The sequence below is a fragment of the Bos mutus genome, chromosome 28 (assembly GCF_027580195.1).
Source record: "Bos mutus isolate GX-2022 chromosome 28, NWIPB_WYAK_1.1, whole genome shotgun sequence".
Classification (NCBI taxonomy): domain Eukaryota; kingdom Metazoa; phylum Chordata; class Mammalia; order Artiodactyla; family Bovidae; genus Bos; species Bos mutus.
Window position 1 is genome coordinate 17,508,667 of NC_091644.1, and position 25,304 is coordinate 17,533,970.

General features: G+C 55.4%; 1 protein-coding gene across 1 annotated transcript; it reads left to right on the plus strand.

Annotated features, from left to right (window-relative positions):
- On the plus strand, positions 1–25,304 carry SPOCK2 (SPARC (osteonectin), cwcv and kazal like domains proteoglycan 2). The gene is made up of 10 exons (XM_070364912.1): positions 1–471; positions 13,727–13,772; positions 14,029–14,143; positions 15,229–15,343; positions 16,968–17,082; positions 17,492–17,611; positions 18,115–18,333; positions 19,768–19,830; positions 21,299–21,436; positions 21,533–25,304. Exons 1-10 carry the CDS (start codon positions 283–285, stop codon positions 21,676–21,678), a joined length of 1,266 nt encoding a protein of 421 aa, XP_070221013.1. The 5' UTR covers positions 1–282; the 3' UTR covers positions 21,679–25,304.

The window sequence follows — 25,304 nt, forward strand, 5'->3', positions numbered from 1 at the left end:
GCTACAGTTACAGACACGGCCCCTACTGGCGCAGCCTCTCTGATTCTCTGTTCCTCTCCACGTCCAGCGCTGGGTTGTTTTTTTTTTTTCAGACAAGTGCATCTCCTAACCAGGTCACATTTCAGCAGCGACCCACTATCCGTCTGTCATCGGAGTCAGACCGCAGGAGGAAGGCTGAGGAAGACGAGGACGTTTGCCTCGCCAGCTGCGGGGTGGGAAAAGGACATTAAAATACTGCAGAAGTCAAGACTCCCCCACCCTCCAGGTCGAATTCAGACCACGATGCGCGCTCGGGGCTGCGGGCGGCTGGCGCTGCCGCTGCTGCTGCTCTCGGCAGCTGCCCTGGCCGAAGGCGACGCCAAAGGGCTCAAGGAGGGCGAGACCCCCGGCAATTTCATGGAGGACGAGCAATGGCTGTCGTCCATCTCGCAGTACAGCGGCAAGATCAAGCACTGGAACCGCTTCCGAGATGTGAGTCTGCAGGGCCGAGGGTCCGCGCGGGGGGTTAGGGAGGGAGCTTCGGAGCAGAGACCCTGGGGCCAGGAGTGGCGGTGCCCATGGCAGCCACGGGCTCCCGCAGCCCAACCGGATAATTGCACTGAGAGTAAACAGCGCGCACCCACCGGGCTCCTGAACCCCTTCCTCATATTCCCCTCAGCCCCGGAGCTGGCGACCCCCAGTCCCATACATACATGCCCCGAGTGAGGAGCTGCTCTGGGGGCGTGCATTAGCGATCAGCTCTCCTCTGCAGGCTGGATGCGGAGAGGGGTGCGAGATGTGGAGGGCAGGGGGAGGAGGCAGGGAGGGAGGGACGGGAGCCCCGGCTTTGGCTGGGTCCCTGACCTACTCTTTTTTTTTGGCGAGCCACCCCCAGGTGTCCCCAAGGTGGGTGGATGCTGCAGGTTCCACATACGGGCCACTGCGGAAGGAGCAGGTCTGGGTGGGGCCGGCGGGGAAGGCAGCATCTTCCTGTGCTTGCCCTCTATTTCCATCTTGGGCTTTGGGCTGGGGGCAACAGAAAGGACCGGCCCACGGTTGGCGCTTTGAGTTAGGGTCAGGGGGGCGCTCTGAGCAATCCTCCTAAAGGCGAGATGGTGAAAGGCGTGTCCGTCCGTCCGTAATGGGGGGCGGGTGACGGCAGTGAAAATACCATAGGCCACCTCTGGGTGGCCGCCAGAGCCAGGTCTGGGGTTCCCATTGAGGGACGCGAGCACTAATGGAGGATAATTTTCCAGGGCCAATCTTTCATGGGGTAGAACGACCCAGAAGTTGAACCTCCAACCTGGAGGGAAGACTCCCTAGCCCAGTACACTTGAAAAGAGTAGACAGCTCAGTAGCTGGGTCGGGGGACCCTTTGCATACGCCCGCTGGAACCCAGCTTAACCTTGTGCGGAACTTTGCCGTGTAGGGGGTGTGGAGGTGGCTGCGGAAGAGCAGGCAACACTGCAGCACTTTGTTTACAGGCACCTGTAGATCAGAGGGGAAACTGAAGGCTGCCTCGTTCCCAGAAGGGGAAGTAGGAGTGAGGAGGGGCGCGCAGAGGGCGTGGCTGGGACCCAGAGCAGGGGGGGGGGGGGCGGGGTGTGAGGTGGAGGATGGGCCCGGATGCTCCAGAGAAGAGGAACGCAAAGTCCACCACCCGGTGCTCTCCAGCGCCCTAACCCCAGGAAGCCTCTTCTACGGCCCCGTTCTTGCTTCTCCAGTTCAGTTCCCCAGATTCCCACAGCAGACCCACGTAGTATAACACCGTGACCTTTCTCATCGTATATTGTATGCATCCAAAAGTTCCTTGGCAATGCGTTTAGAACACACATGCTTCATGTGATAACCAGCCGAAGGATGGGAGCAGGCAGATACGCATCTTTTTGTTCCTGTGAAACAAACGACTGTTTATCTCCAAAGTCAAACTGATGGGTTGTAATTCATCAGAAGGACTCGCCGGCTGCCTGGTCCTCAGGGCTGAGTGGCCTGGGCCCCAGCCTGCGGTTTTCCCCACCCATGGCTGGTCCAGCGACGAGCCTGGCACTCCAGCAAGGCCTCTTCCGAGTCCCCTGCAGGCCCAGCTCAGATTAGCTGCAGTCTCCTGCCGCTGCCTGGGAAGCAGCCCCGCCACAGCAGTAAGAGGGTGGCAGCAGGCTGGCCTGTCCTGAATCCATGTGTCACTGGTCCAGGCCTCCCTCTGACTCTCTGGCAGTTTGCTTTTCCAAAATGGAACTGGTGAAGGTCAGAGAGAAAAGAAATGCTTAATCAGAGCAGTACAAGTTTAAAAATAAAAGATTCCTCCCCACCTTCCTTCTTCCTCTGACTTCCAATAGCCAACTCTGTGGGTGAGGATAAATGACTGACTCCATGACCCCCTGGCACAGGGCTGCCCACCTGTCTCCCTGTACTGGTGCCAGTCACTTCCCACTTCCTCCCATGCTTATCAGAAGAAAGGCACCAGAGTGAAATTCTGCAAGATCTGCCTCCATAGGATTCATGGAAAGCTTCAAGGCATGTAATGGTTTGGAGGGTCTCAGGCACTTTATAGGGTAGATTTCCTCTAAAACCCCATTTAAGGTAGCCCTGGCTATAGGAGAATGGGGTCAGGGAGAGAAGGAGGACAAGGAAGGCTTGGCAGGAGGGCCTGGCTGAAGGGATTCTTTGGCAGCCTCTGCATAAATGCGGGAGGCTGCTAGCTCAGAGCCGCTGTGCTGCATAACTCTAGGGGTGCCATCATGTGAATGATGCCCCTGGAGTGAGTTGTGCAGTGCACAGACCATACACAGGGGCCATGCCAGGACTGCAGACCATTGTCATCCCTCCTCTGTTAGTAGAGGCCCCACTTCCCACCCTAAGGACTGAAGGCCTTCTAGTTGGGCACAGTAGCATTGGGCTTTATGTACCTTTCATCAGGCAGGCTTTCTTGAAACTATACTCCTTGGCTCCTCAAAAGAGAGGTAGGAGTTTCTCTTGAACCTCTAAGGCATTGCCAGGTTGAGCAATCTTGTTGACTATCAGTCACAAAATGGTGCAGGGCCCCACTCTGCCTTGGTGCAAGGGAAGCACACAAGCAGGGGGAGTGGAATATCCTTGGGGAAGAGGATCAAGGAGTCGAGTGTGGGTGGGGGCAGTGTCTCATTAAATGGTTGGACCGAATTGAGGGCAGGGAGATTGAGGGAATCACGTCGAAGCGGTCAGGAAAACCAAGAAGAGAAGGAAAGCGTGGCCATGGTTCCAGTGTGGAATTGGTCTGAGCTGGTCAGCCGGGAATTCAGCTTAGCATTCTTCCTCTGAGCAGTAGGATTATTGATGGGGGGTGGGGGGTGGTAGGGGGTGTTGTGAAGGGTTTACTGACAGAGTAATCCTCCTCTCCAGTGGGCTTGGGGCTCTCACATGTGTCTGGATAGATCGCTTTTAATGCCTCGTGTCCTGTTTCCAGGGAGGAGGGAATTTCAAGTCAGAGGAGCTGGGATCTGGCTGCGCCCCAATCTGTGCAGGCCTGGGCTTTTCGGAGCCCTGCTCCCCGGTGCTCCCATCTCTCGATTTAACTCCCTGCAGAAGTGGGTGGATTTTACTGCAGTCTTTGGAACAAACCATCCAGGGCCTCATAGATAGAGATGGACACTTGAGAGGAGACAGGCCATTACGCAGCATTCTTCCAGGCAGGCTCCAGGAGCTGGCTGGACAGTGCTGACTCCTCTTTATCTTCTTGGCTCCTCTGCTTTGTACTCCACTTCAGTTACATTTTAATGATATTTATGAGTGTCCAGCACAGCGCTGGGCACCCGGGAGGCACACATCGCTGGCTGTAGGGGGTGTTTACCTCTGCCAGTCCCTGCAGTCAGCACTTTGTCCCTGTTCTCTCTGCCCCCGCCAGCACCCTGTGAGATACTTACCATTACTCTGTCGTCCAGCCATTTTCCGGCTCAAGAAAAGGAGGCACTGAGAAGCTGAGTAACGTATCCACTATCAAATCGCTAGCAAGCGGCAGAGCTGGGGTTTGAACCCAGCTCCTCTAACTCAACTTTGCTTTTTAAGAACTTTGCGCCTAACACTTAGTGGAGATGGAAGAGAAGAGCCTACCCTGGCTCGTGTCCTATGGGCTCAAGGATGCCTGGCCAGGAGCACCGCCTCCTTGGAAGGAGGGCTAGGGTGCTCAGTGTCTTCAGCAGCCTGCCACCAGCCTGGCCTAGTGACCCTCCAGAGGCAGCTCTCCACCCAGGAGAGGCGTGAGGCCTGGGGTCAGGTTCTGACTCTTCCGCTGCCTGGCCACACAATACCAGGTACATCACATAACCTCTCTGAACTTCAGTTTCAGTCTGGGAGACTGAGCATGAAGACATCTTGTCTGAGGGCTGGAGGGCATCCATTTCAGGCAATAGAGAAAGAAACTTCAGCCCCATAGAAAAACCACCAGATGGATCAGTGTTTCTGGGGCTGGTTCACACCAACCTCCATCTCCATGAGAACAACACCGGTGTATGTGCACTAATTCACTCACTCACTGCAGATCTTAGCACCTCCCTGGAGCCCAGGACTTCACCATGAACCTAGGGTCTGGCCCAGAGAAATACCACCTGCTAGCTACTTAGTGATTCTCATATATGAGAATTCTCATATATTCTCATATGTTTATATGAGCACCAAGTAGGCCAGTAGCAAGTTTCAGCCACAAAGAGGCTCCCCTCTCTCCACCTCACACAGCTGAACCAGGGCAAGTGTGGGATTGAGCTGCACAGGTGTTTGTGGATAAGTGTGGGTGTGTGAGAAGAACCCCAAACTGGGTTAGGATGGATTCCATCTTTGGGGTTTCAGGCTGGGCCCCACTCTGGCCTCCACCTCCTCCAGCCTAGTTTCAAATCCTCTCCCACCCTGGAGGAGCTGGCGTCACCCAGAGCAATGTAGCATGGTGAGGGGCTCTTGAACACCCAGCAGGGCTCCAGGAGAGGGCGAGAAGAGCACTCTGCCTGGAGAGGCTGGAGAGGCTGTCTTAGTCTCCTCTTGACTTCCAGGCAATCTGAAGAGGATGGCCAGCCCACACCACCCCCTCCATTCTCCAGAAGGTCAGCGGGCTCTCTGGAGGAGTGGGAGAACTCTAGCCTACCCTGAGCCCCAGGGGCCCCAGGAGGGCTCTTGGCTTGTCTTCCTCCCTGGCAGAGCCACTTCCCTTTGCCAGCCCTTGATTTTCCTCTGGGTTTAATGGGCAGCCCTTGTCATCCTGTGACTCCGGAAGATGGCACTAGAGCCCACCTACCGCCCCTTCACCTGCATGAATCTCTCACCCCCCCACCCCCACCCTTGCCACAAGCTGAGCAGCAAGACTTTGGGTTTAGGAAAAGGATTTTCTTATTTGCTCTTTAGGTAGCATTTATGACCAGATCAGCATTGAGTGTGTACTAACCAGAGACAAAGGAACCTGAGAAATGAAGCCTAATGGCATCCCAGGGCAAACACCAGTCTGGGGATGGCCATGTCGCCACTGTGTAAGGTTCCCGTGCAGGTATCACGTGAGTCTTTTTAGTGCTGTAGATGGGGAAAATGTGTCTGTGCTTGGTGGGCAGACCCAGGCCCAGCTTCAAGCCAGGGTGATATCTTGAAATGTCCCAGCCTCTGATCCCCTGAGGGCTCAGCCAGTGTTCAGTTGTCGATATAGCCCCTTCCTCGGGATTCCTGCCACATTTATTGGCCATAAACTCACTTGGCACATGTTGGTACTGCCTCCCTGCATCCTTTACACTGTGGGCTTATAAAGAGTCCTCCTGCTGGTATGTATCACGGTCCTCCCAAGGCAAGTCCTTGAGGGCAGGGTTTAGAGATAGACTGCTTTGTGACCTTACACCCCATCCTCAGAGCATTGCATGTGGCTGTGCACATAGTCGGTGCTCCATATAAATGTATGCACCATGGAATGTGAGAACCAGGAAGGATCTCAACTAATCTGTCCTCTGAGCCCCTCCCTCTTCCCTCCAGGTAGCAGCGTCATGGGTTCAGGTGGGGCTTTGGGCTGAGCCATGCTGACTCTTTGGGGTGCTCTCTTCCCCTTTCTGGGCCCTGAATGGTTGGGATAGTCAAAGCTAGAACCCCAGCACTGACTCCAGTGATTCATTTGTACGATAAGGGAATGAAAGATGCCAGGAAGGAAGATTGCCCTCAGGCCTCCCTGTTTTCCCCATATTTACCAGCCTGGACCTGGGTGCAGGCAGCCTCCTTTCTCCTTGGTGAGGGGGTACATAGGGGACTCAGAATTTCCCCCCACCTCAGTGGGCCCAGAGAGCAGGTCACCCTCCATCAGACCTGTGTGTGGGTGAGCACAGGGCTACCTCAGGTGGCAACCAGGTTCCCTGAGACAGGGCATCCTGCCCTTCCAAGTCTCTTCCCCGACATCTGAGAACAGGTCAAAGCTGCACACAGCAGGAAGGACAAGCCAGGCCCAGCCGGTGTCTTACCCCTGCTTGGATGCAAGCTGCTGACTCCTTCCCTGATCCCTGGCTCCTTTGCACAGGTTAGAGGACATGGAAGAGTCTAAACTTGTTCAGGCTCCTTTTCCGCTCTTCAGTTTAGGAGGTTTGGGCAGCAGAATCATGGAGCTTGGCAGCATTAAGCACTGGGCACTTGCAGGTAAAGAAAAGGACCAGACACAATGTCACATGCTCTTTCACGACCCCATTCCTGTGCTTCCTCAGCTCCAGTGTCTGGGCCTCCTCAGAGAATCCTGGATTGCAATCCTGCCCCCCACTCATGTTCTAGAAAGGAAACAGAGGTCCTGAGGCAGCTCAGAACAGAGCTCCAGGTCTGCTCTCCCCTGTTTCTCTCTCCTATTCTCTGTCTTCTGTGGACCCCTGGGACCACTGCCTGAACTGGAAACCCAAGGACTGGGGTCTGAGATGCCCCTGGAGCAGTGGAGAGCTCAGGCCCCATGGAGTCTGGGGGTGGGCGGGGGCTGGTACAGGCATACCTGAGGCCAGGTAGAGATCCTGGCATGCAGGGAGCAATAAGCACATTTTTGTCCTCCAAGGAAATTCCTCCGAGGGGAGAGGTGGGAGGCAGGGAGTCTGCCAGATGCCTGTCTCCGTCTGTTTGTCCAGGCCTCACACAGCCTCCACCACTCCCTCTGAGAGAGGGGCAAATATTTAATGACTGCCCCCCTCCCTTCTCAGTCTCCTCCGTGTGGAGGGCGCTGCCTCCTCAAGATGCCTTCTGCCTGGGCATGTGATGGGGGTGTCAGCCTCAGCTGAGGAGGAGCCAGACGGCCCCCACTTCACCCCTGCTCGTTCCTTTCTGGGCCCCTCCCTCTGTGCTCCCTGCTGGTTTGCAGGGAGGCACAGCAGGAGCCCCCAGCCACAAGTTCCCCACTCCTGGGCGTTCTCAGGGGATTGGGTTCTGTCAGAGGTTCCCTCACCTGAGGAATGAGGCAGAAATAATGCCAGCTACAAGGCTTTTCAGAGGTTGAGAGAGGCCTGGCGCACTTCCATTTTTAGAGGTTCTTGATCTATTAAAAAATTAAGAAATGCCATAATAGGGTTACAGAAGTTGTGGTTTCTTTAAAGTCTCATGATGCACCTCTTTCCGTCCTGTCAGCGCATCTTAGAGCCTCAGCTGGAGACAACATCAGAAGTCTGCATTTGAGGCTCCTTGTGACTATGAGACCGGGAAGTACCTCTCATCTACCTTGTCCCCCAGACTCCTCGTATGTGCCGAAGAACCCAGCTTAAGTGCTCCTATTTTGTGGGTTTTGAAAGTGTATGGCTTTACAGTTTGCAAAGTGCTCTCACAGCCACACTGAGTCCCTCCACACCTCAGGGAGGAAGACAAGAAAGTCATCCTCACTTTGTAGACCAAAGGCCCTCCAGCAAGGCTCTCCAGCCCACATCTCGTTGGCAGTCAGAGGCCAGGCCAAGTGGATACCCACATTCTATGCCAGGGCGGGGGTAGGCGGTGTCTGTCTCCCCATCACGCTGTGCTGCAAAGAGGCAGGTGGAGATTCGCCCAGGTGGTTTTCAGCCCTGGGGCGCTGCTCTTCTGCTTGATTCACTGCCGCATCTCGTCCTCCCCACCAGATGGAGAGGTTGGGAGAGATTGGGTTAATTCAAGCTGTGAAGTGAGCGGGTGATTCGGGTGCTAATTAAAATGACAGGAAGTAAACAGCGCTTGAAACACCCAGCATGTGCCCCCCTAAGCCCAGCTAGGCCTGCGCACTCACCACTGTTTCTCCCCAAGTTTGGCACAGTGGGCCCCGTCTCCATGGCAACTGGGCTGAGCTGCCGAGATCAAAGCAGGAGATGGGTTAGCTCCAAACCAGCCCAACCAGGGGTGTGTGAAGGGATTCTGGAAAATGCCTGAAGAAGGGGGGCCCCCAGGTGTCTTCCTCCACCACTCTCAATCCCTCCATTCTGCTACAAGACTTCCAGCCTAGGGGTTGGAACAGAGCTGGTGTGGAGGGAGAAGTCACTCATGGGCTGGGGTTAGGCCTCCTGGGTTCGATTCTGAGACTTTTTTTTTTTTTTCTTCTAACAGTTAAGGAACAGTGAGAGTCCTGATTAGGGGCACAAAGTCTGGAATCCCAGTTCTTGGAGTTCTAATACTTTTCTGCTGTGCAATTTGATGTGTGATCCTGCATAAGTCACTTAACCTCTCCAAGCCTCAATTTTACTACCTGAGAAATAGGATAATAGTAGTAATTTTCCCTTAAATTTTTATGGAGAGCAAAATGAGCCAATGAGTGTGAAATGTTTAGTACAATGCCTCCCACATGGTAATTTGTGAGAAACTATTAGCTGTTCTTGGGTATTTTTAGGTGAACTTCATATGGTCTCTGCCCTCAAGAAACTGGCCATCTAAAGAGGTCAGAAGCTATGGCATTGCTTCATGTAGCCAGAGTAATAGTAAACTTCTGCTAGGTACAGTCGGCCTGAAGGAAAACTAGATATGGGGCAAAGTTAGGGAGGATAAAGTTTGAAAGCTGAGTTTTGAAATATGAATTGAAGTTCCGGGGGCTGGATGCAAACACATTCCAGAGCGGGAAGAAGGCTCTGCTGAGGCCTGGCCAGACTGAAACATCTGTTGGAAGGACATGGGGACAGGAACAGACTGAGAGAAGATGGACTTTCTTCTGTTGGTGACTGGGAACCTGTGAGGGTATTTAAATATGATATTTATTGTGGTTATTTTTTTCACCTTCATTACAAAACTAATACACGTTCATTGTAGAAATTTTGGAAACTTATGAAAAAAGGCAGAAAGATGCCGAAATTCTCTATTCCTCTCCCCAGGGGAAGTCACTGTTAATATTTTGATTTTCATCCTTTTTAACCTAATCATCTTTTAAACAGTTTTTTTCAAAATGAGAGAAAGTTGCATATTCAGTGAAGGGTTTTAAGATAGGAGAAATATGATCAGAATTATGTCCTAGAAAGATCCCTGTGCCCAGGGGTGTGGGAGTTGGGTGGGGCCAAGGACAGCCCAGAGGAGACCCTGAAGTACTTGAGGCCAGGGCTGCTAGGGTGGCACCAGTGGGTGTGGGGAGGGGAGGGCAGGCTGGAGAGAGAGCAGCGGGTGGAGTGGGCTTGGTGTCATGAGATTTGAGAGAATAAATTAATCTGCACTTCAGCCACAGCATCCCTTTGGACTTCCCTGGTTGCTCAGACAGTAAAGAGTCTGCCTGCAATGCGGGAGACCTGGGTTCAATCCCCGGGTCAGGAAGGTTCCCTGGAGAAGGAAATGGCAACCCACTCCAGTATTCTTGCCTGGAAAATCCCATGGACAGAAGAGCCTGACAGGCTACAGTCCATGGGGTTGCAAAGAGTCAGACAGGACTGAGCAACTAACACTTTCTTCACTTTCCAAAGGAAAAGGCTTCAAGCTGGAGGTTGAGAGTCAGGAGACCAGGGGTTAGTGAGTTGGCCTGAGTATCTGCTTTGTGTGAGGTGTCCTCAGAAGGAAGTGAATGACTGCTCTTTTTCCTCCCTGAGGCCCGCTGTGAGAGCAAATGAGAGCATTAGACCAAGAGACAGAGCTGGAAGGACCTGACACCTGAGGGCTGTTGCCATGGGCTCACTCAGCTGCCTGCTGAGCACCAGGGGAGCCCAGGGCTGCGTGCCCTGTGGGCTTGGGTGGCGCCAGCAATGGAGGGCTGAAAAAGTTCCTCAGGTTGTTCCGATGTTCAGCTGTTGCTGAGAGACACCCCAAGAGGGCAAGTGACTTACTGAGGACGCACAGAGAACCAAGTTTAGAGCAAACCGAGGGTCCAAAGTCCTTGCTACCCATTCCCCTTGTCCCCCTAAGAGCAAAACTTTCCTGTATAGGGTTAGGGTCATAGGGTCAGGCCCAGATGGGAAGTCCTGGCCCAGCTCTTCATCTGTCTTGGGACCCTTGGCCTATTGCCCTGCCTCTCTGAGCCTCCATTTTCTCGCTTTTTTTGTGTGTGTGTGTGTAGCTGATCCTATCCATTCTGCCCTATTCACAGGAATCTGAGAATAAAAGGAAGACAGACATAAAAATACATGGAGAGGACTTAATTTAAAAACACCATGACATATAAGCCGCTTATATATCCCAGCCTTTCCCCATGTGCCTGCCCTGTGCTGAGCACCACTGGGTGCGGCGGTGGTCATGGCTGGTTCTACTACCAGATAAAATAGTTGGGCTTTCCCTTTGCCTAGAGCTTTGGGTCTCAGCCTATGACCTATCTGCCCTCTACCCTGGCCCTGGCCCCAGAGTACTGGAGGTGGGCGCTTCCAAATCCCCATTTCTCAGGAGAGGACAGGGTTGATCGGCAGCAGAGCCGGGATGGAAACAGGCCTGTTAGCTGAGAAGTCTCCGGTGCCCTTATCAGACCGTTTCTCATAATTGCTAGTGAGCCCACTTGGGTGCCGTAAACAGACACCACTGCTTTGAAAGGCATTGTTCACACTTGCCAACAGATGCCTCCTTTGCACCTTACAGATGGACCAGCCCACACCTGACCTTAGCAGCTCCTAAGTGTGCCCCTGGTCTCTGCCTCAGAGCAGCCATTCCCATGTCACCCACTGGACTTCCTCCTCGCCCCTCTCACTGAGGCCCCTTGGGGTGACCCTGCTCACACTCCTGTGTCTTTGCTCTCCCAGTGGTGGCCGCTTTCTTCTGCACTTGCAGGGGCCCCTCGTGTAGCCTCTCCCTGCTCGTTTCCTGCCCCTGCACTATTCTTCCATCTGAATTCTCTGGTCTCTTCTGTTATAACAGCTTTTATTTGTTGAGTATTCTGTGAACACCAGGCACTTTTCAGACCCTATCTCCTTTTATCTCCGAGTGGTCCCAGGAGATAGATGCTAAGCTCCAACAGGCCAAGGTGCTTGCCCAGGGTGTGCTGGTGGGGAAACGTGGGCTTCTGTGTGACTCCAGGGCCCTCTCCTCATCACTCTTTTCTGACTAGCTTCTCCCATTTTCCTGGGAGTAAGGGCCCTGGGATCTAGAACCACTTAGGCCTCCCCCTACCTCATCCACAGCAGTGGAGACAAGGAGCTCAGCTAGAACCCAGAACAACACTTGTATACGAAAGGGGCTCAAACCTTGTATCCTGAATGAGAGGAGGGAGTCCTACCTTTGCTCAGGTTGGGGTGGGTGGGGATGTCTCCCCACCAGGGCTCTCACACAGCAACTGGACAGGGAAAGTCCCTTTCTTAGAACTCTGTCTTCTACCAGCCCACTTCCCCCTGGATTTCTAATCAGAAATTCTTGGTATTGACCTTTGAGAACCTACTCGGTTCTGAGTCCCAAAGGCTTCTGCTCACAGCCTGGTTAGAGGTTAAAGCAGCAGGGTAGGGCCAGAGTGAAGGGGGAGTGAGCGGGCATCGAGGCCCTCGGCTGACACCCCTCCCTGGTCCAGTTCAGGTGTGGGTGGGTTCTGTGGTACACATACCTCGTTGGTTGAGAGCGGGTGCACACCAGCTACTTCCCCTGTCCTCTTCATAACCTCATGCCCACTCCCCTCCCAAAGAATACCGGGTTGGTGAGAAGACCCCAGTTCAGTGGAGGCCAGCCTCTGCCTTTGCCCCAACTTGTAACTCTAGCCTCAACCACTTGGCCATGCTCAGCCTCATTTCCCATCCATGGTGGAGTAGACACCGCGGGAGGGACCCCTCACCCTGATGAGTTCCTGGAGAAGAAGGGCTGGGTCTGGGCTGGCTTCCTTTGGTTCTGACAAACAGGGAATTATGCTGTAGTTCCCTGAGGGCTGCCCTGCAGTCTCTGTAGAAGCTTGCCCAGGGCAGGGCACAAGAGGACTCCAGCCGCCCTGTGGAATCAGTTGGCTGCCTGAGCCAGGAGCGTGGGCTGGCCTGTCCAGTGCCCAGGGGGCCGCCCAGGCCAGGTTCCCTGGAAGCCCCTCCTGTGGCCTTCCTCCTGCTGCTCCTGGATCCAAGGGCTGGGGACACTTGGCTGCTTGGACACGTATGTGGGTTATTACTTCATTTTCAGATAAAAGATATCTAGCATTGGGTGAACTTTATTGAAGCATCCTTTTTACCTGTGAACACCCAGCACACACTGTTGCCTTGGGTCCCTAATGGTGTGTTGTATCCAGCACAGCGTTCTATGCTGGGCACCAGGAGACCTGGGCTTTGAGATGGTGGGACCTGGATGAGGTCCTCTCTTGTCTCTGGGCTTCCTGGCTTCTCCTGCACACAGCGGGGGCTGGGACAGATGACCTCAGAGGGGCTTTTCAGGATTTTCTGAGTCAGGATTTGCAGCTGGATGGTGGAACTGAGAAAGCCATCAGGAGGGGCCAAGACCCCCCTTTCTCTCAGTACACCATTTGAGTTCTTCAGGAAAGGTAGATGTTGACTGAAAAACAGTCCCCAGGCAGCCCAGAGGAGAGGCCCGTTCTGCCTCACTTGCATGGTGGGCAGGTGTCAGTTGAGGCGACTGCCCAGGAAAGGACCCTGGCAGAAGGAGAGAAGGCGTTTCTGAAACAGCCAGGGCAGAGGCATAAGAATCCCTTCCCAGGCAGTACGGCCCCTCAGACATCCGTCCTGGTGGTGGGACCAGGGCTGGGCCTTTGGGACCATCTTCAGGGCCTGGAGTGGAAGGATGGGACCTCGTTCTCAAAGCCCTGATCCTCACCTCTACTGCTCCTAAGGCCAGCCCTGAGTATGCCCAGGCCTTAAGCTCTCTATTGTAAAGACATAGGAATACCATCCTCCAATTGGAAGTCATAGAGATCAGAGGACCGTAGCAGTCAAAGATTATTGCCCAGCACCCACAGTCACATGATGAAGGCCTGGGGAGCCCTGAGACCTTGTGGTCTGAGGATAGGCCGCACACTAAAATCACTGTCTCTCCCTCTCTCCTCCTGCTCCATTTCCCGTGGCCTGCTGCTACTGCCTGATCCCTAGGAGGTAGAGGTGAGTTCTGCCTGGGGCCCCCTGCATATGTATCTGTAGGTCTACACCCCACTCTTCTCCCTTGCACCCTCACCCCAATTTCTCCTTCCCTGCAGCATTCAGTGTGGGATGGGGGGGTCGGAAATAAGGAACTTAGGGATAAGGCCAGAAGGGATTCTGGACATGGGTTTAGGGGCTAAAGGTCTGGGGCAGGCAGCTGGCAGGGCCTGGGTAGACAGGGTCACCTGGGAAGCCACCAGAATGGTGGCAGTTGGCATGAGGAAGCAGTGGCCCGGGCCCTTGCTCTGTTGGCCCTGGAGTTGAACTTTGGCTCTAGGTTGTAAATCTTAGCCCTTTTCTACCCCCTCACCCACTCTGTCCTTCCCTAGGATGACTACATCAAGAGCTGGGAGGACAATCAGCAAGGAGATGAAGGTAACATGCCCCTCTTACAGGGGAAGGTGACTGATATGAGGACTTGTGACCAGAGGGCAAGTCCTGATTGTGGCCTTGGAGGCTCCTTGGGGAGCCAGGCCCAGATCGAGATGAGACTTCCAAGTTGAGGAGCTGTGGTTATCAAGGGCTGCTAGTGAGGGGGGGGCTTCCCAGCTCAGAAGTGGGGCTGTGGGCTCCTGGGCTCTCTGACACTGAATCCCAGATGACCTGTGTTCTAACTCTACATCCTCTGCAGCCCTGGATACCACCAAGGACCCCTGCCAGAAGGTGAAGTGCAGCCGTCATAAAGTGTGCATCGCCCAGGGCTACCAGCGGGCCATGTGCATCAGCCGCAAGAAGCTGGAGCATAGGTGAGGGCCTTGGGGAGGTGGAAGGGCTGGAGGGGGTTTGCTTAAAGAGCAAGGGCTGAACTGATCCTCTCCTAGGTAACAATTATCTTTTGCTGCAGATCAAACTACCCCCAAACTTAGTGGCTTGAAGGGACAAATGTGCGTTTTCATACAGTTTCCGAGGGTCAGGAGCGAGACGTGGTTTTATTGGGTGGTTCTGGCTCAGGGACTGTCAGAGGGTTCCAGTCAAGGTGTGCGCTGAGGCTCCCTCATCTGAAGGCTGGACTCAGGCTTGAGGATCCACTTCCAAGCTCACTCACTTGGCTGTTGGCCCTAGTCAAGTGGACCTCGCAGAGGAGGGAAGCAGTGAGGAGCATTTGAGGCTTTAGCTCCAGTCCAAGGGCAAGCAAGACCCTACCTGACTCGAAGACCCTTGGAGAAGGTCTCATCTTCCTCCCCTCTCTGCTTAATCATATAATCAGTGACCAGGGACTTGGGATTGCAATCTTAGATGCCTTTAGGGGCCTGGCAGGTAATGTAAATGCGTGAAGAGAGAGCTTGCATTGGTGATGAGCCAGTCTGGTAGGCCCAGGCCTTATGGAAATGCGGGACCAGGACTCCCATATCTTCCATTTTACCTAGGCCAGAAATCCAGGATTCTTTATGTGAACTCTTCCATTTTGCAAATGTGGGTAAATAACCCAAGTGAAAACAAAAATCCTTGGTGGTGCAATAAAATTCGGGTCTACAGACCACAAGTGGCCCTCGGGCCATCGGTTTGCAACCTCTGATTTGACCTGACGCCTTATGCCAGTACAACTCCCATTTACATCTTACAGTTGAACCTGGAGTTGAACCTGAGGGCCCTGCTGGAAAGGGGAAGCAGGGAGTGTCTATACTCTGCCTGATTGGTCCCACTTTTGTGAGCGAGAGGAGGGTCTGACTGGGGGTGATGGGAGGTGGGGCGGGGGCAGGGAGGCAGCTGCAAATGCTGTAGATCACCAAGAGCAGCTTCTTGTTGGAACCAGTCTCCTGCACCCTCCCTTCCTCTGTCTGTCTCATGTTTGCTTCCATTCCTGTGCCCTCCTATCCCACTCCTCCTGTAGGATCAAGCAGCCCGCTGTGAAACTCCATGGAAACAAAGACACCGTTTGTAAGCCCTGTCACATGGCTCACCTTGCCTCTGTCTGCGGCTCTGATGGCCACACTTACAGCTCAGTGGTGAGCAGCCATGGTCCCAGGTGTGGTGGAGGGAGGGTGCACTTGGGGCCACAGGGAGCAGAGAGAACAACTCAGCCAGGCCTTCTGCGAGGCTCCCAGTAATGATGCGGGGCCAGGCGCGCTTGTCAGCACATCAATGTGGCCAGCCACAGTGCGGACACCAAGCCCAGGAGCCTGAGACAGATCCTGCGCCCGACCTTGGGCAGGTGAGGGGTGGGGCCTGGAGGAGGCCGGTAACTACAAGTCAGAGCAGGTGAGGGAAGGGCTTCAGGAAAACATAGAGGGCAACAGAAGAAAGGAGTTCTGTCATCCAGGTGTTGGGGGTTGACATCTTTCCGTGGTTGGGTATCCATATGGACAGGATGGTTCACCAGCAAGCACCAGGCATTCTGGGACAAGAGGAAGTAATCCTTCGTGAGATGACAGTGTGGGAGGGAATGGTGGTCGGGGGAATGAAGACCAACTTTGTAGGGTTTTTGTAAGGGTTAAATGAGACAATATTTGTGAAAGCATAAACTTTAAGTACCATAGAAATGCAGGTGCTAATTGTGAATGCTCCTACTAGCAGTGAGGACTTGTTTGGTGTTTGGGGGGCATGGACTGTTAGCTGGAGTTGGGTTCTAGGCTTAGGAACCCAATTGGGGTGTGAGGCACATTTAAGAGTCATCTGCTGTGGGTGATGATTGAAGTTGGGGAGGGGATGAGGTCACCGGGGAGAAGAGGAAGGAGAGAAAGAATAAGCCAGAGGGCAGAAGCTGCCTGGAGGAGGCAGAGGGTTACAGAGGAGGCAGGCAGAGCCAGTGGGGGTGGGGAGGAGAGCACCAAGTCACACCACCTGAGGGCAAAACGAGGTGTGGGCAGGAGGCTCTGGTGTGAGGGTCCCTGCTCTGCCCAGGGAGGAGGTGGAGGTCATTAGAAGGTCTGGATTCCAGCTCAGCCCTGTGGCCTTAGCTGAGTCACTGGGCCTCTCTGAATGTCTGTGTTCTGCTGAGCACAAGAAACACAATTTCTCCCTCATGGAGCTGAGGGGGACCAGGTGAGATCATGTAATAAGATGCTACCAGGACCTGAGTTTCATGAGCGGTCATCCCATGGGGAGAAACCAGACACCACCACAGAAAAATGCTTTAAAAGCAAGGAATAAATTAACCTCTCAGAAGCTCTAAAGGCCAGGGAATTAGCAGCAGCATCAGTAGGTAGTAGCTGTTTGTTATCAAGAGAGCCCATGGAAGTGACTGTGGGAAGGCCGCGAGGGAGGGGCCCATAGCTGGTTACCCAGGGGCCAAGGGACTGTGGGGAGGGGGAGGAGAGGCCAAGAGGGCAAGGAGGGGGTGGGTGCATGAGGTGAGGGCATGCAGGTACCCTGGGAAGGACAAATGTGCCGAGAGGGCAGGCTGGTGCAGAGTGGGCATCCTGGGAGCATTTCATTTCCCGCTTTCCTGGGCCTGCTTCCTCTGACCAGTGTGCACCTGTGGCCTGCAGAGGGAGTGGGAGGGCCTTTCTGCGCTATTTGCAGGTCTGGCCCTCCCATCTCCAAGGGGGAAGGCAAATGTGGCTGCCATGGTAGGCTGGAGGGTGCCCCCAGCAGTGCCCCCGACACCCAGCAGACTTTCTTGTCCTGCAGTGTAAGCTGGAGCAGCAGGCGTGCCTGAGCAGCAAGCAGCTGACAGTGAGATGCGAGGGCCCCTGCCCCTGCCCCACAGAGCAGGCCGCCACCTCTACCTCCGACAGCAAACCAGGTAACGGCGCTGGGCCACAGCAGGTTTGGGGTGGGGGGCAGCTCACTGCCAGGGCTCCTGGGGTCCTCCTTCAGAGCTCTGAAAGGGCAAGGGAGGTTTGCAATGGGAAGGGAGAAGTGACCAAAACCAGGAACAGGCCTGAGGGACCTGTGGAGCTGGAGGGTCTGGTTTGCATGGAGCAGGAGGGCTTGGCCTCATCACAGGGAGCTTTTGGTCCTAGGGAGTGAGGAGGAGGGGAAGATGGGAGAGGAGGAGACAGAGCCTCTGGTACTAGCTCCCTTTTCCCCTGGCGCTCCTCGCCACTGCCCGGCCTCCAGGCCTGTAGGGCACCACCCCCAGCCGAGACCATGCTTGCTGCTTCACCCCACCTTCACCCTCTACTCCTTTCTCCCTGTTCTGCCAACTGCAGAGACGTGCACTGGTCAGGACCTGGCCGACTTGGGGGATCGGCTGCGGGACTGGTTCCAGCTCCTTCATGAGAACTCCAAGCAGAACGGCTCAGCCAGCAGCGGAGCCAGCCCGGCCAGCGGTATGGGAGCTGCTTGCTGTGCCGGGGAGGAGGGCGGGAAAGTGGGGAGATGGGTGTGCACTGGGGCCAGTTGGCTCCACTGGGGGGCACCCACATTTTTCCCCCTCCTGCCAGACACTGAGCGCCTCAAAGAGCCTAAACTTCAGAACAAGGGGAGGTAGGCTTCAACTGGACTGGAGGGGTTTGAGTTAGCTAAAAGGAAGAACTCCTTAAAATGGGTGGAAAGAAACTAAACCCTGAAATGAGCAGCCAAGGGAAGGTAAGGAATTACTTTCCCTGAAGGTCTTTCTAAACAGGATTTTGACTGGTTTGGGTGGTCCTGTGAAGAGGCTGAGGGGTGGGCCTTCAGCTGTTCTTGAGTTTCTCACCCCAGTGGTCGGATTGATTCTGAGCTGTCCTGACCCTGAACAGAGAGCTGGGGCTGACAGAGAGTTGGAGGGATGGACAGACAGACGGATGGAGTGATTACCTCAAGCAGGTCTGAACTGTGGCTTTCTCCTCAGGGCTGGACAAGAGCCTGGGGGCCAGCTGCAAGGACTCCATCGGCTGGATGTTCTCCAAGCTGGACACCAGTGCTGACCTCTTCCTGGACCAGACAGAGCTGGCTGCCATCAACCTGGACAAGTACGAAGTCTGCATCCGCCCCTTCTTCAACTCCTGTGACACCTACAAGGACGGCCGGGTCTCCACCGCTGAGTGGTGCTTCTGCTTCTGGAGGGAGAGTGAGTGGGCCCCTCCCCAGGCCCCTGCCTGCCATGCGGGCTCTGCCTCCTACTCCAGGCTCCCTCTGGGAGTCAGGTGGCTACCTCTTGGCCACCTCCCACCACCCAGAACCTTGCCAGCTCCCCAGCTTCCTGCACTCTTTAGCACCTCATCTCTTGGAGCCCAGGGGAACCAGCACGTGGACCCCCTTCCTCAGCAGGCCCTGAGTGGATATTATGGGTCCTGAAGCTTGTGCACTTTTGGAGGCCTACTTTGAGGAAGAGTATTAAAAACTACAAATGTAAAATTTCTAGGGCCCTTCAGAGGGCTTGGAAGAGACTAAGGGGTCCTGAAGCTGAAGCTTCATTGGCTTCTCAGTGATTCCACTTTTCAACCCATCTCATAGTATACGCCCCAAATATGGGTGTGCATGTGATCATTAGAGATGTGGTGTCATTTGCCAGCTTTTTATATCCTGAACCAAAGCGGGACACACACCTAGAGACCACCTAGGTCAAGGGGTAACCATCATCGATGGGGAAATTGAGGTTCCAAGGGGTCAGCTGACCAGCCAGAGGTGGGGCAGCCCCTGCTCTGCCTCTGGTGTTTGGCCTGGTCCCCACTGTGGTCGTGTGGTGGGAGGGTTACAGCATCTGTGGCCTGAGGCTGAGGCTTCCGCTAGGGCTCCACAGTTAGCTGGTTTGGGACCCTGGGCGACTGAATGGGGAGATAACAATACCTCAGAGACTGTTGTGAAGATGAAGTGAGAAAAATCTGGGTGCAGAGCACCATGTAAATCACAGCTCCCCCTGCCAGTGTCTCATGTTTTGATCAGTCTCATTGTCCCTAACTGTCCAGGCTTCCACTCTCTCCGCATGGCTCCAGCAGCACTTATTACTTCCCAGGACTTTGGAGCTCATGCTCTCTGTTCTGTACAGCAGCCGTCTAGCTGGGAGCTGATCTCATTTTACAGCCAGTCGGGCCTCATGCTGGGAAGGGCTAGGGGACTTCTCAAGGTCACAGACAAGTTAGATTTGGCTGCCAGTTATTTTCAGGCCTCCATTGAATGTTCCCTCCAGCCTTATGTTGCCCTGGAGGCCTCTCACCCTGGGGAATCTGTGCATTCACCCCCACCTCCTCTTCTGAATCCTGTTTATTTATCCCATGAGTCCCCAGTACCCTCCCCAACGCCCTGGGGAGCCTCAACCCATCCCACAGCCTTGGAATAGCCTCTCTCAACTGGAACCTGGGTGTTCTCACCTGGCAGAGCCCCTCTGTCGTTTCAGGGGACCTTAGAGGATCAGTGCATCCCGCAATCGGCAGTGTGTCAGAGCCCGGGTATTTTAATTTTGCAAAGCCCCCTGCCTGGTTTCTAAGCCTTGGGTAGGGGGGCTCAGTGAGTCCCGTCAGCACCACGGGCTGGCCCCCATCAGAGGCTGCTTCTCTCCCCACAGAGCCTCCCTGCCTGGCAGAGCTGGAGCGCATCCAGATCCAGGAGGCTGCCAAGAAGAAGCCAGGTGAGGAGGCAGGTGCCCCAGGGTACCTCTGAGGCCCAGAGGCTCTAGCCTGTGGGTGTCATGGAAAATGCTGAGTTCAGAGGAGGCCCTGGCTTAGGAAGACAGGAGAGGGAAATTCCTCTCCTGTTTATCCTCGTGGTGAGGCAAGGTCTCCCAACCAGCCCCTCAGTGTGTTTTAAGCACTAATTTTGTGCCCATTCCTGCTGGGACTGTAGGTAGAAATACAGAAAGTTCCTTGAACCCTCCTTTCAATTCAGTTCAGTCAGTCAGTTCAGTTCAGTCGCTCAGTCGTGTCCAACTCTTTGCAACCCTGTGGACTGCAGGGTGTGCAAAGCTGAAGGGAGGACCCCCCCCCCCACAGCAGATGCTCATGTTCTCAGCAAATACTTGAGTGCCAACTCTGGAGAGACAGCAGTGAACCCTCGCAGATCAGAACTGATGGGCAAGACAGACATGGTCCCTGGACTCAGAAAGCACACAGGCTACTTGGGGAAACACAACCCACAAATTGACACACCAGAAAGAGCTCCTGTGTGTGTGGTGCCGAGGGAGAGCACAGCGGACAGAAGTCAGCAAAGGCCTCCCTGGGGTGCTGGTGTCCAAGAGGAGAGCTGAGGGGATGAGAGTGAGCCAGCCAGGAGCAAAGCCGAGGGCAGGGAAACGTTCTTGGGAAACAGAAAGCTCATGCTCTTGGCTGAGCCTGGTGGGTGAGCGGACAGATGTCCACGAGGCAGGTCCCATGGGGCCTCCCAGTTCCTGAGTGCAGCCTGGCATTTAACTGAGCAGTGACACCAGTGTACATGGAGCCCCCTAGAACCTCCCACAAGGCCGTACCGACTGAGAGCCCAGTGGCCCTCGGGCTGGGTGTAGCGCCACTTCTGTCAGGAAGCCAGTCTCTGCCTCCTGGGAGCAGTCCTCTCTGGTCTGTGCTCCTGGAGCGTGTGCACTGAGCAGCTGTCCTTTTACGCAGGTCACCCCACAGAGTGGGCAGTCTGTCTATCCCCGGGGCCCCGGGGTGGGGGTCTCACTGAGTGAACTAAGGAGCAATCTGAAGGAAAGTGGGGGCCCCCGAGGGCAGGTCAGAATCAGAGGACTGGGAGGAAAAAGCTGGGCATTAGCAGGCCTAGGCGCAGCCCAGGATCCAGGGCGTCCAGCACAATGAGGTCAGATTGGCCATCCTACAGGACTGGGGGGCCATGGAGGCAGATGGGACCCATAGCAGGGGCTGAGCAGGTGGCTTAGAAAGGAAGGCTTTTTTGTTTGTTTGTTTCTGGTCAGTTGAACTGGAAGAAACGCTGGCATCCTGCCCTGGGTGTCCGAGCTTGTTAAGTGGTTGGTAGCTGGTCTGGCTGGGCTCTGGTGGGGTGGGGCCCACGTGCTTGTGAGTCCGAGGTTCCGGGAGCCACCTCTCAAAGGAGCCCACACCCTGAGGCCCCTGCTCTGACCCTATGGGGCCTGCCCCACGCAGGGATCTTCATCCCAAGCTGTGACGAGGATGGTTACTACCGGAAGATGCAGTGTGACCAGAGCAGCGGAGACTGCTGGTGTGTGGACCAGCTGGGCCTGGAGCTGACCGGCACCCGCACACACGGGAGCCCTGACTGTGGTAAGCCAGGGGCCGGCAGCCGGGGGCCCCGCTTGCTGGGCTGGGCTTCCCTGCCGGCAGGGTCCTAACCTGCCCCTTGGCTGGTTCCCCTCACAGACGACATCGTGGGCTTCTCAGGGGACTTCGGGAGCGGTGTCGGCTGGGAGGACGAGGAGGAGAAGGAGACGGAGGAAGCAGGCGAGGAGACAGAGGAGGAGGAGGGCGAGGCGGGCGAGGCGGACGATGGAGGCTACATCTGGTAGACGGCCCACGGGGAACTGGGGCGGGCCAGGGTGCTGACGGCCGGGGAGACACGGCAGCAGAGACCTGGACAGAAGCAGGCAGATTACAAATGGATCCAGAAAATACAGCCTAAAGGACCCTGGCTCCAATGGGGAGGACCAGACGTGTGAGTGCGCATGGCACGTGTGTGGATGCACGGCCAGGATGTATGACTGCGTATGCAAGAGTGTGTGTGTGTGTGTGTGGCATGCACTGACGAATGTGTCCTTGGTCCACACTGCTAGTGGCAGAGGGTCACCCAAAGGCCCCGAAGGCCTCTTGTAGCTGTTTTCTTCCATTTGTTACTTCTGAAATACGCACATTCACACATACGCACACCCTGCAAAGTGAAAATTGATTCCGAATGGCTTCTGTGCCCCCTTGCCAGCCCCCCAGCCCCATCCAAGCCGCCCTGTCACCCTGGGGTTCCTGGTCCTGCCTTTCTGTCCTTGCCTCGACCAGCCCCCTCCTCCTGCCTGTGCCCTTCCCTGCTCCCCGCGCCCCACCCCCCCGCCCCCCGGCCCTGTCCCTTCTGGAGTCAGGCCCTGGCCTGGTGGGATGGGTCCCAAAGGGGAGGGAGGGCAGGGAGCTGTCTGCTGGCCAGTTTGGCTCTGACATTCCCCCTCCTCAGACTCAGATGAGGTGAGTCGGGCACCCACCTTAGGGAGCCCTTTCCGTCTGCTGGACTCTCCTCCTAACCCAGGCCAGGGCGAGCCGTGGTGGCTGAGAAGCTGGGGGCAGAGGCTGAGAGGTGGGGGAGGAGAAGGACTCGCCAGGCTGCTGGGATGGTGAGGGGGCCACGTGAGCGGGGGCTGGGGGTGGGGGGGGCGCCAGCGGGAGCTGCTTTTGCAGATCTCTTAGAGCTCTTAGGAGGAGAGGCGGGGTCGCCCTGATGTCAGAACAGCTCGGGCCTTCCCTGCAGCTCTCGGTGGGGCCTGGTCTGTGCTGCTCTGTGGAGGCAGTGGGTGGCAGTTGTGCAGCTGAGCTCCCTCTGCTCCTGTCGGGGTGGGGGTGCACACCTTCCCCGTCTCCCTGGTTGGGGCCCCCACTCCAGGAGCCTAAAGATCGGGCAGCAGATAAAGAGCCTGGGTCTCGCCAGTGTGTGTGCCACCTCCTCCCTGACCCCTTAATAAATGCTCCCCTCCCATCCAGACCCATAAAGGCATTGTCCCTGAGGTCCTGTGACGGAGGGGACAGCTGCAGCCTTCTGCCCTCAGAGACCACGACATTTCCTGTCCCTCCTCCGAGAGAGGCACCCCTGGGCTGTTTCCAGCCCCAGTCCTCTCAGCTCCTGGGCTTTTCCCTCCTCCCCTATGAGGGATCCTAGGGCCGCTGTAGTGGAGGGCCTCTCAAGCGCTGGGGTGTTTAGGGCTGCGAAAAGTCAGAGGGGACGGGTCTGGGGTAGCCAGAATCTGAGGCGCTGTCTCAGTGCTTCCCCAAATCTGCTTACCAGGTGGCAGCTGGGGTGGATGAGCAGGTACCCCTTGGTTTGTTTTGTTTTTTTTCCTACTCTGTCCAGTTCTCCCTGTTGAAGCAAATTTCCTAACACTTTGGTAAAGAATTTCTTTCCTGGGTTTGGGCCTCTGATGCCCTATGGTGTATGGCAAGTGCTGTGTGTATGTGTGTGTGTGTGTGTGTGTGTGTGTGTGTGTGTGTGTGTGAGCCAAGGGGGCCTGGCGTGTGAGGAGGAGCACCCTGTGTGCTGGGTGGTGGCAGGTGTGGGGTCCATGTGGTGAAGTTCCCTGGGCAAGCCTCCCAGCCTGGCTCCCTGGCTTCTTTACTTCCACCCTGGGATTCATATCTTCTAGGTCCTCCCTTGAGGGGAAATAACGAAACTCCAGTTAGCCCCATGAACCGCTTCTCATTCTCCAGCACAGTTCCGGCTGTTAAGGTGTCCCGCGCTGCCCCAGATCCCCCTTGCCCGTCTCCCGCCCCGCTTCCCAGCCTCCCAGCCCGCCCTCTGCTCCCCTGCTCGGTTCAGGGAAACACCGGTCCAGTCAGCCCTCTGCTCTCTGAGCGCAGCCCCTCTCAGAGCTACTTGAAACTTTGTGCTCTCACAGGATTGGAGTCTGTCTGTTTCCTCCCTCTGCCCTGGCTCAGACTTCTGGAACCATCTCCTGGGCGCAGCTGTTGAGGATGTTGGGGCGTCCTGGGGTGGAGGAGGGGCGCCCCTCTCCTCTCACAATGGCCCTCCCCTCCTGGGGGCACGCATCCTCTCCGTGTCTCTGGGTCTTCCGGCTGTGCACGTTTTTATGACCTTGTATATATGTTGTAGAAAGAAAGCAAAAGACACTGAACTAGACGCTGGTGGGACTCAGGGGTCCAGCCTTGCCCTGTCTGAAGCCCCTATGCTGCTTCACCCCACTTTCTGGGACCGAGGCCCCCAAAGTTAGACCAAGCAGCTTGAGCCCAGTGGGCTGAAGGCCTTCAGGTTACTTCCTGTCAGACAAGGTGCAGGTTTCCTTGTGAGCAAGACTGCAGGGCTGTCCCTCCTCACTCCTTGGATGTGTGCCCTCGACCAAGCTGTCTGCCACCCGGCCTCTTCTGCATCCCTCTTCTCTGTGTCCTCTCTCTGTCCTGTCCCCATTCCCCTGGTTTAGGCAGGCAGTGGAATTTGAGTTGTGTTGAAAAGAGCGTGACCAGATTTTCAAAGAAATTTCTGGCCTGGCTCTAGAGCTGCCCTTGGCCACCCCAGTCTCCTTTCCCCTGGGCGCTGGGAGAGACAGTCACGTCTAAATGGGACAGGTTGGAGTCAGAACAAACAAATGTGCCTTGAGAGACCACTCAGAGAGGATTCAGGGCAATGGGGAAGGAGGTGTGAGAGCTCAGGAAGGAGGAGGAGGGAAGCACAGCCGATGAGAGCGTGAGGGGGCGTGACTGTGCCCCAGTACCCCCTGGGGCTGTGACCACACGTGGCCATGGCCACACTTCCGTCCTCATGCCACCCCATCTGGGCAGGCCACCCACTCACCCCTCATGAGCTCCATGTGCTTTCAGCTTCACCAGAGTGGGTGGGGGGTCCATGGGCATCAACCTGGGGACCCTCCATTTCACCAAAGCCTCCCCCTCAGCCCTTGGGGAGAATGAATGGCTAATCCACTGACCCCCAGCATCATCATGAGGCTGTGGACTGGCAGGGGTCAAAGGGAAGAGACACTGGGGGTGCAAAAGGAGACTCGAGACATCCAAGGAAGTCCCAAGCAGAGCTTATAGCCTGAAGCCTACTTAAACTGTGTTATGTGCAATAACTGAGCTTAGAGTTAAGAATTGTGTTCAAGTGCTTGGATTTCCGTCTGTATATTTAAGTGCTGAAACTGTATCTCTCAGTAATTTTAGATGTCTTTAAAAAAAATCGAAAAACAAAGTGTTAGACCGTGTCTGTGCATTGATGGGCACTCAAGCGTCCCGTGGGTCACCCACCCTCTCCCCTGTGCCCCGCCTCCCTTTCACATGCCCCCTCCCCCCACTTCTACTTGGGGACCCTGCCTCGTGTTGTCTTTATCTGCCTATTAACTCAGCCTAAGAAAGCAAGTACACTTCACACATGCATAAAGGAAATAAAATGTTATTTTTAAGAAAACTGAAAATAAAAACTTTATAAACACCA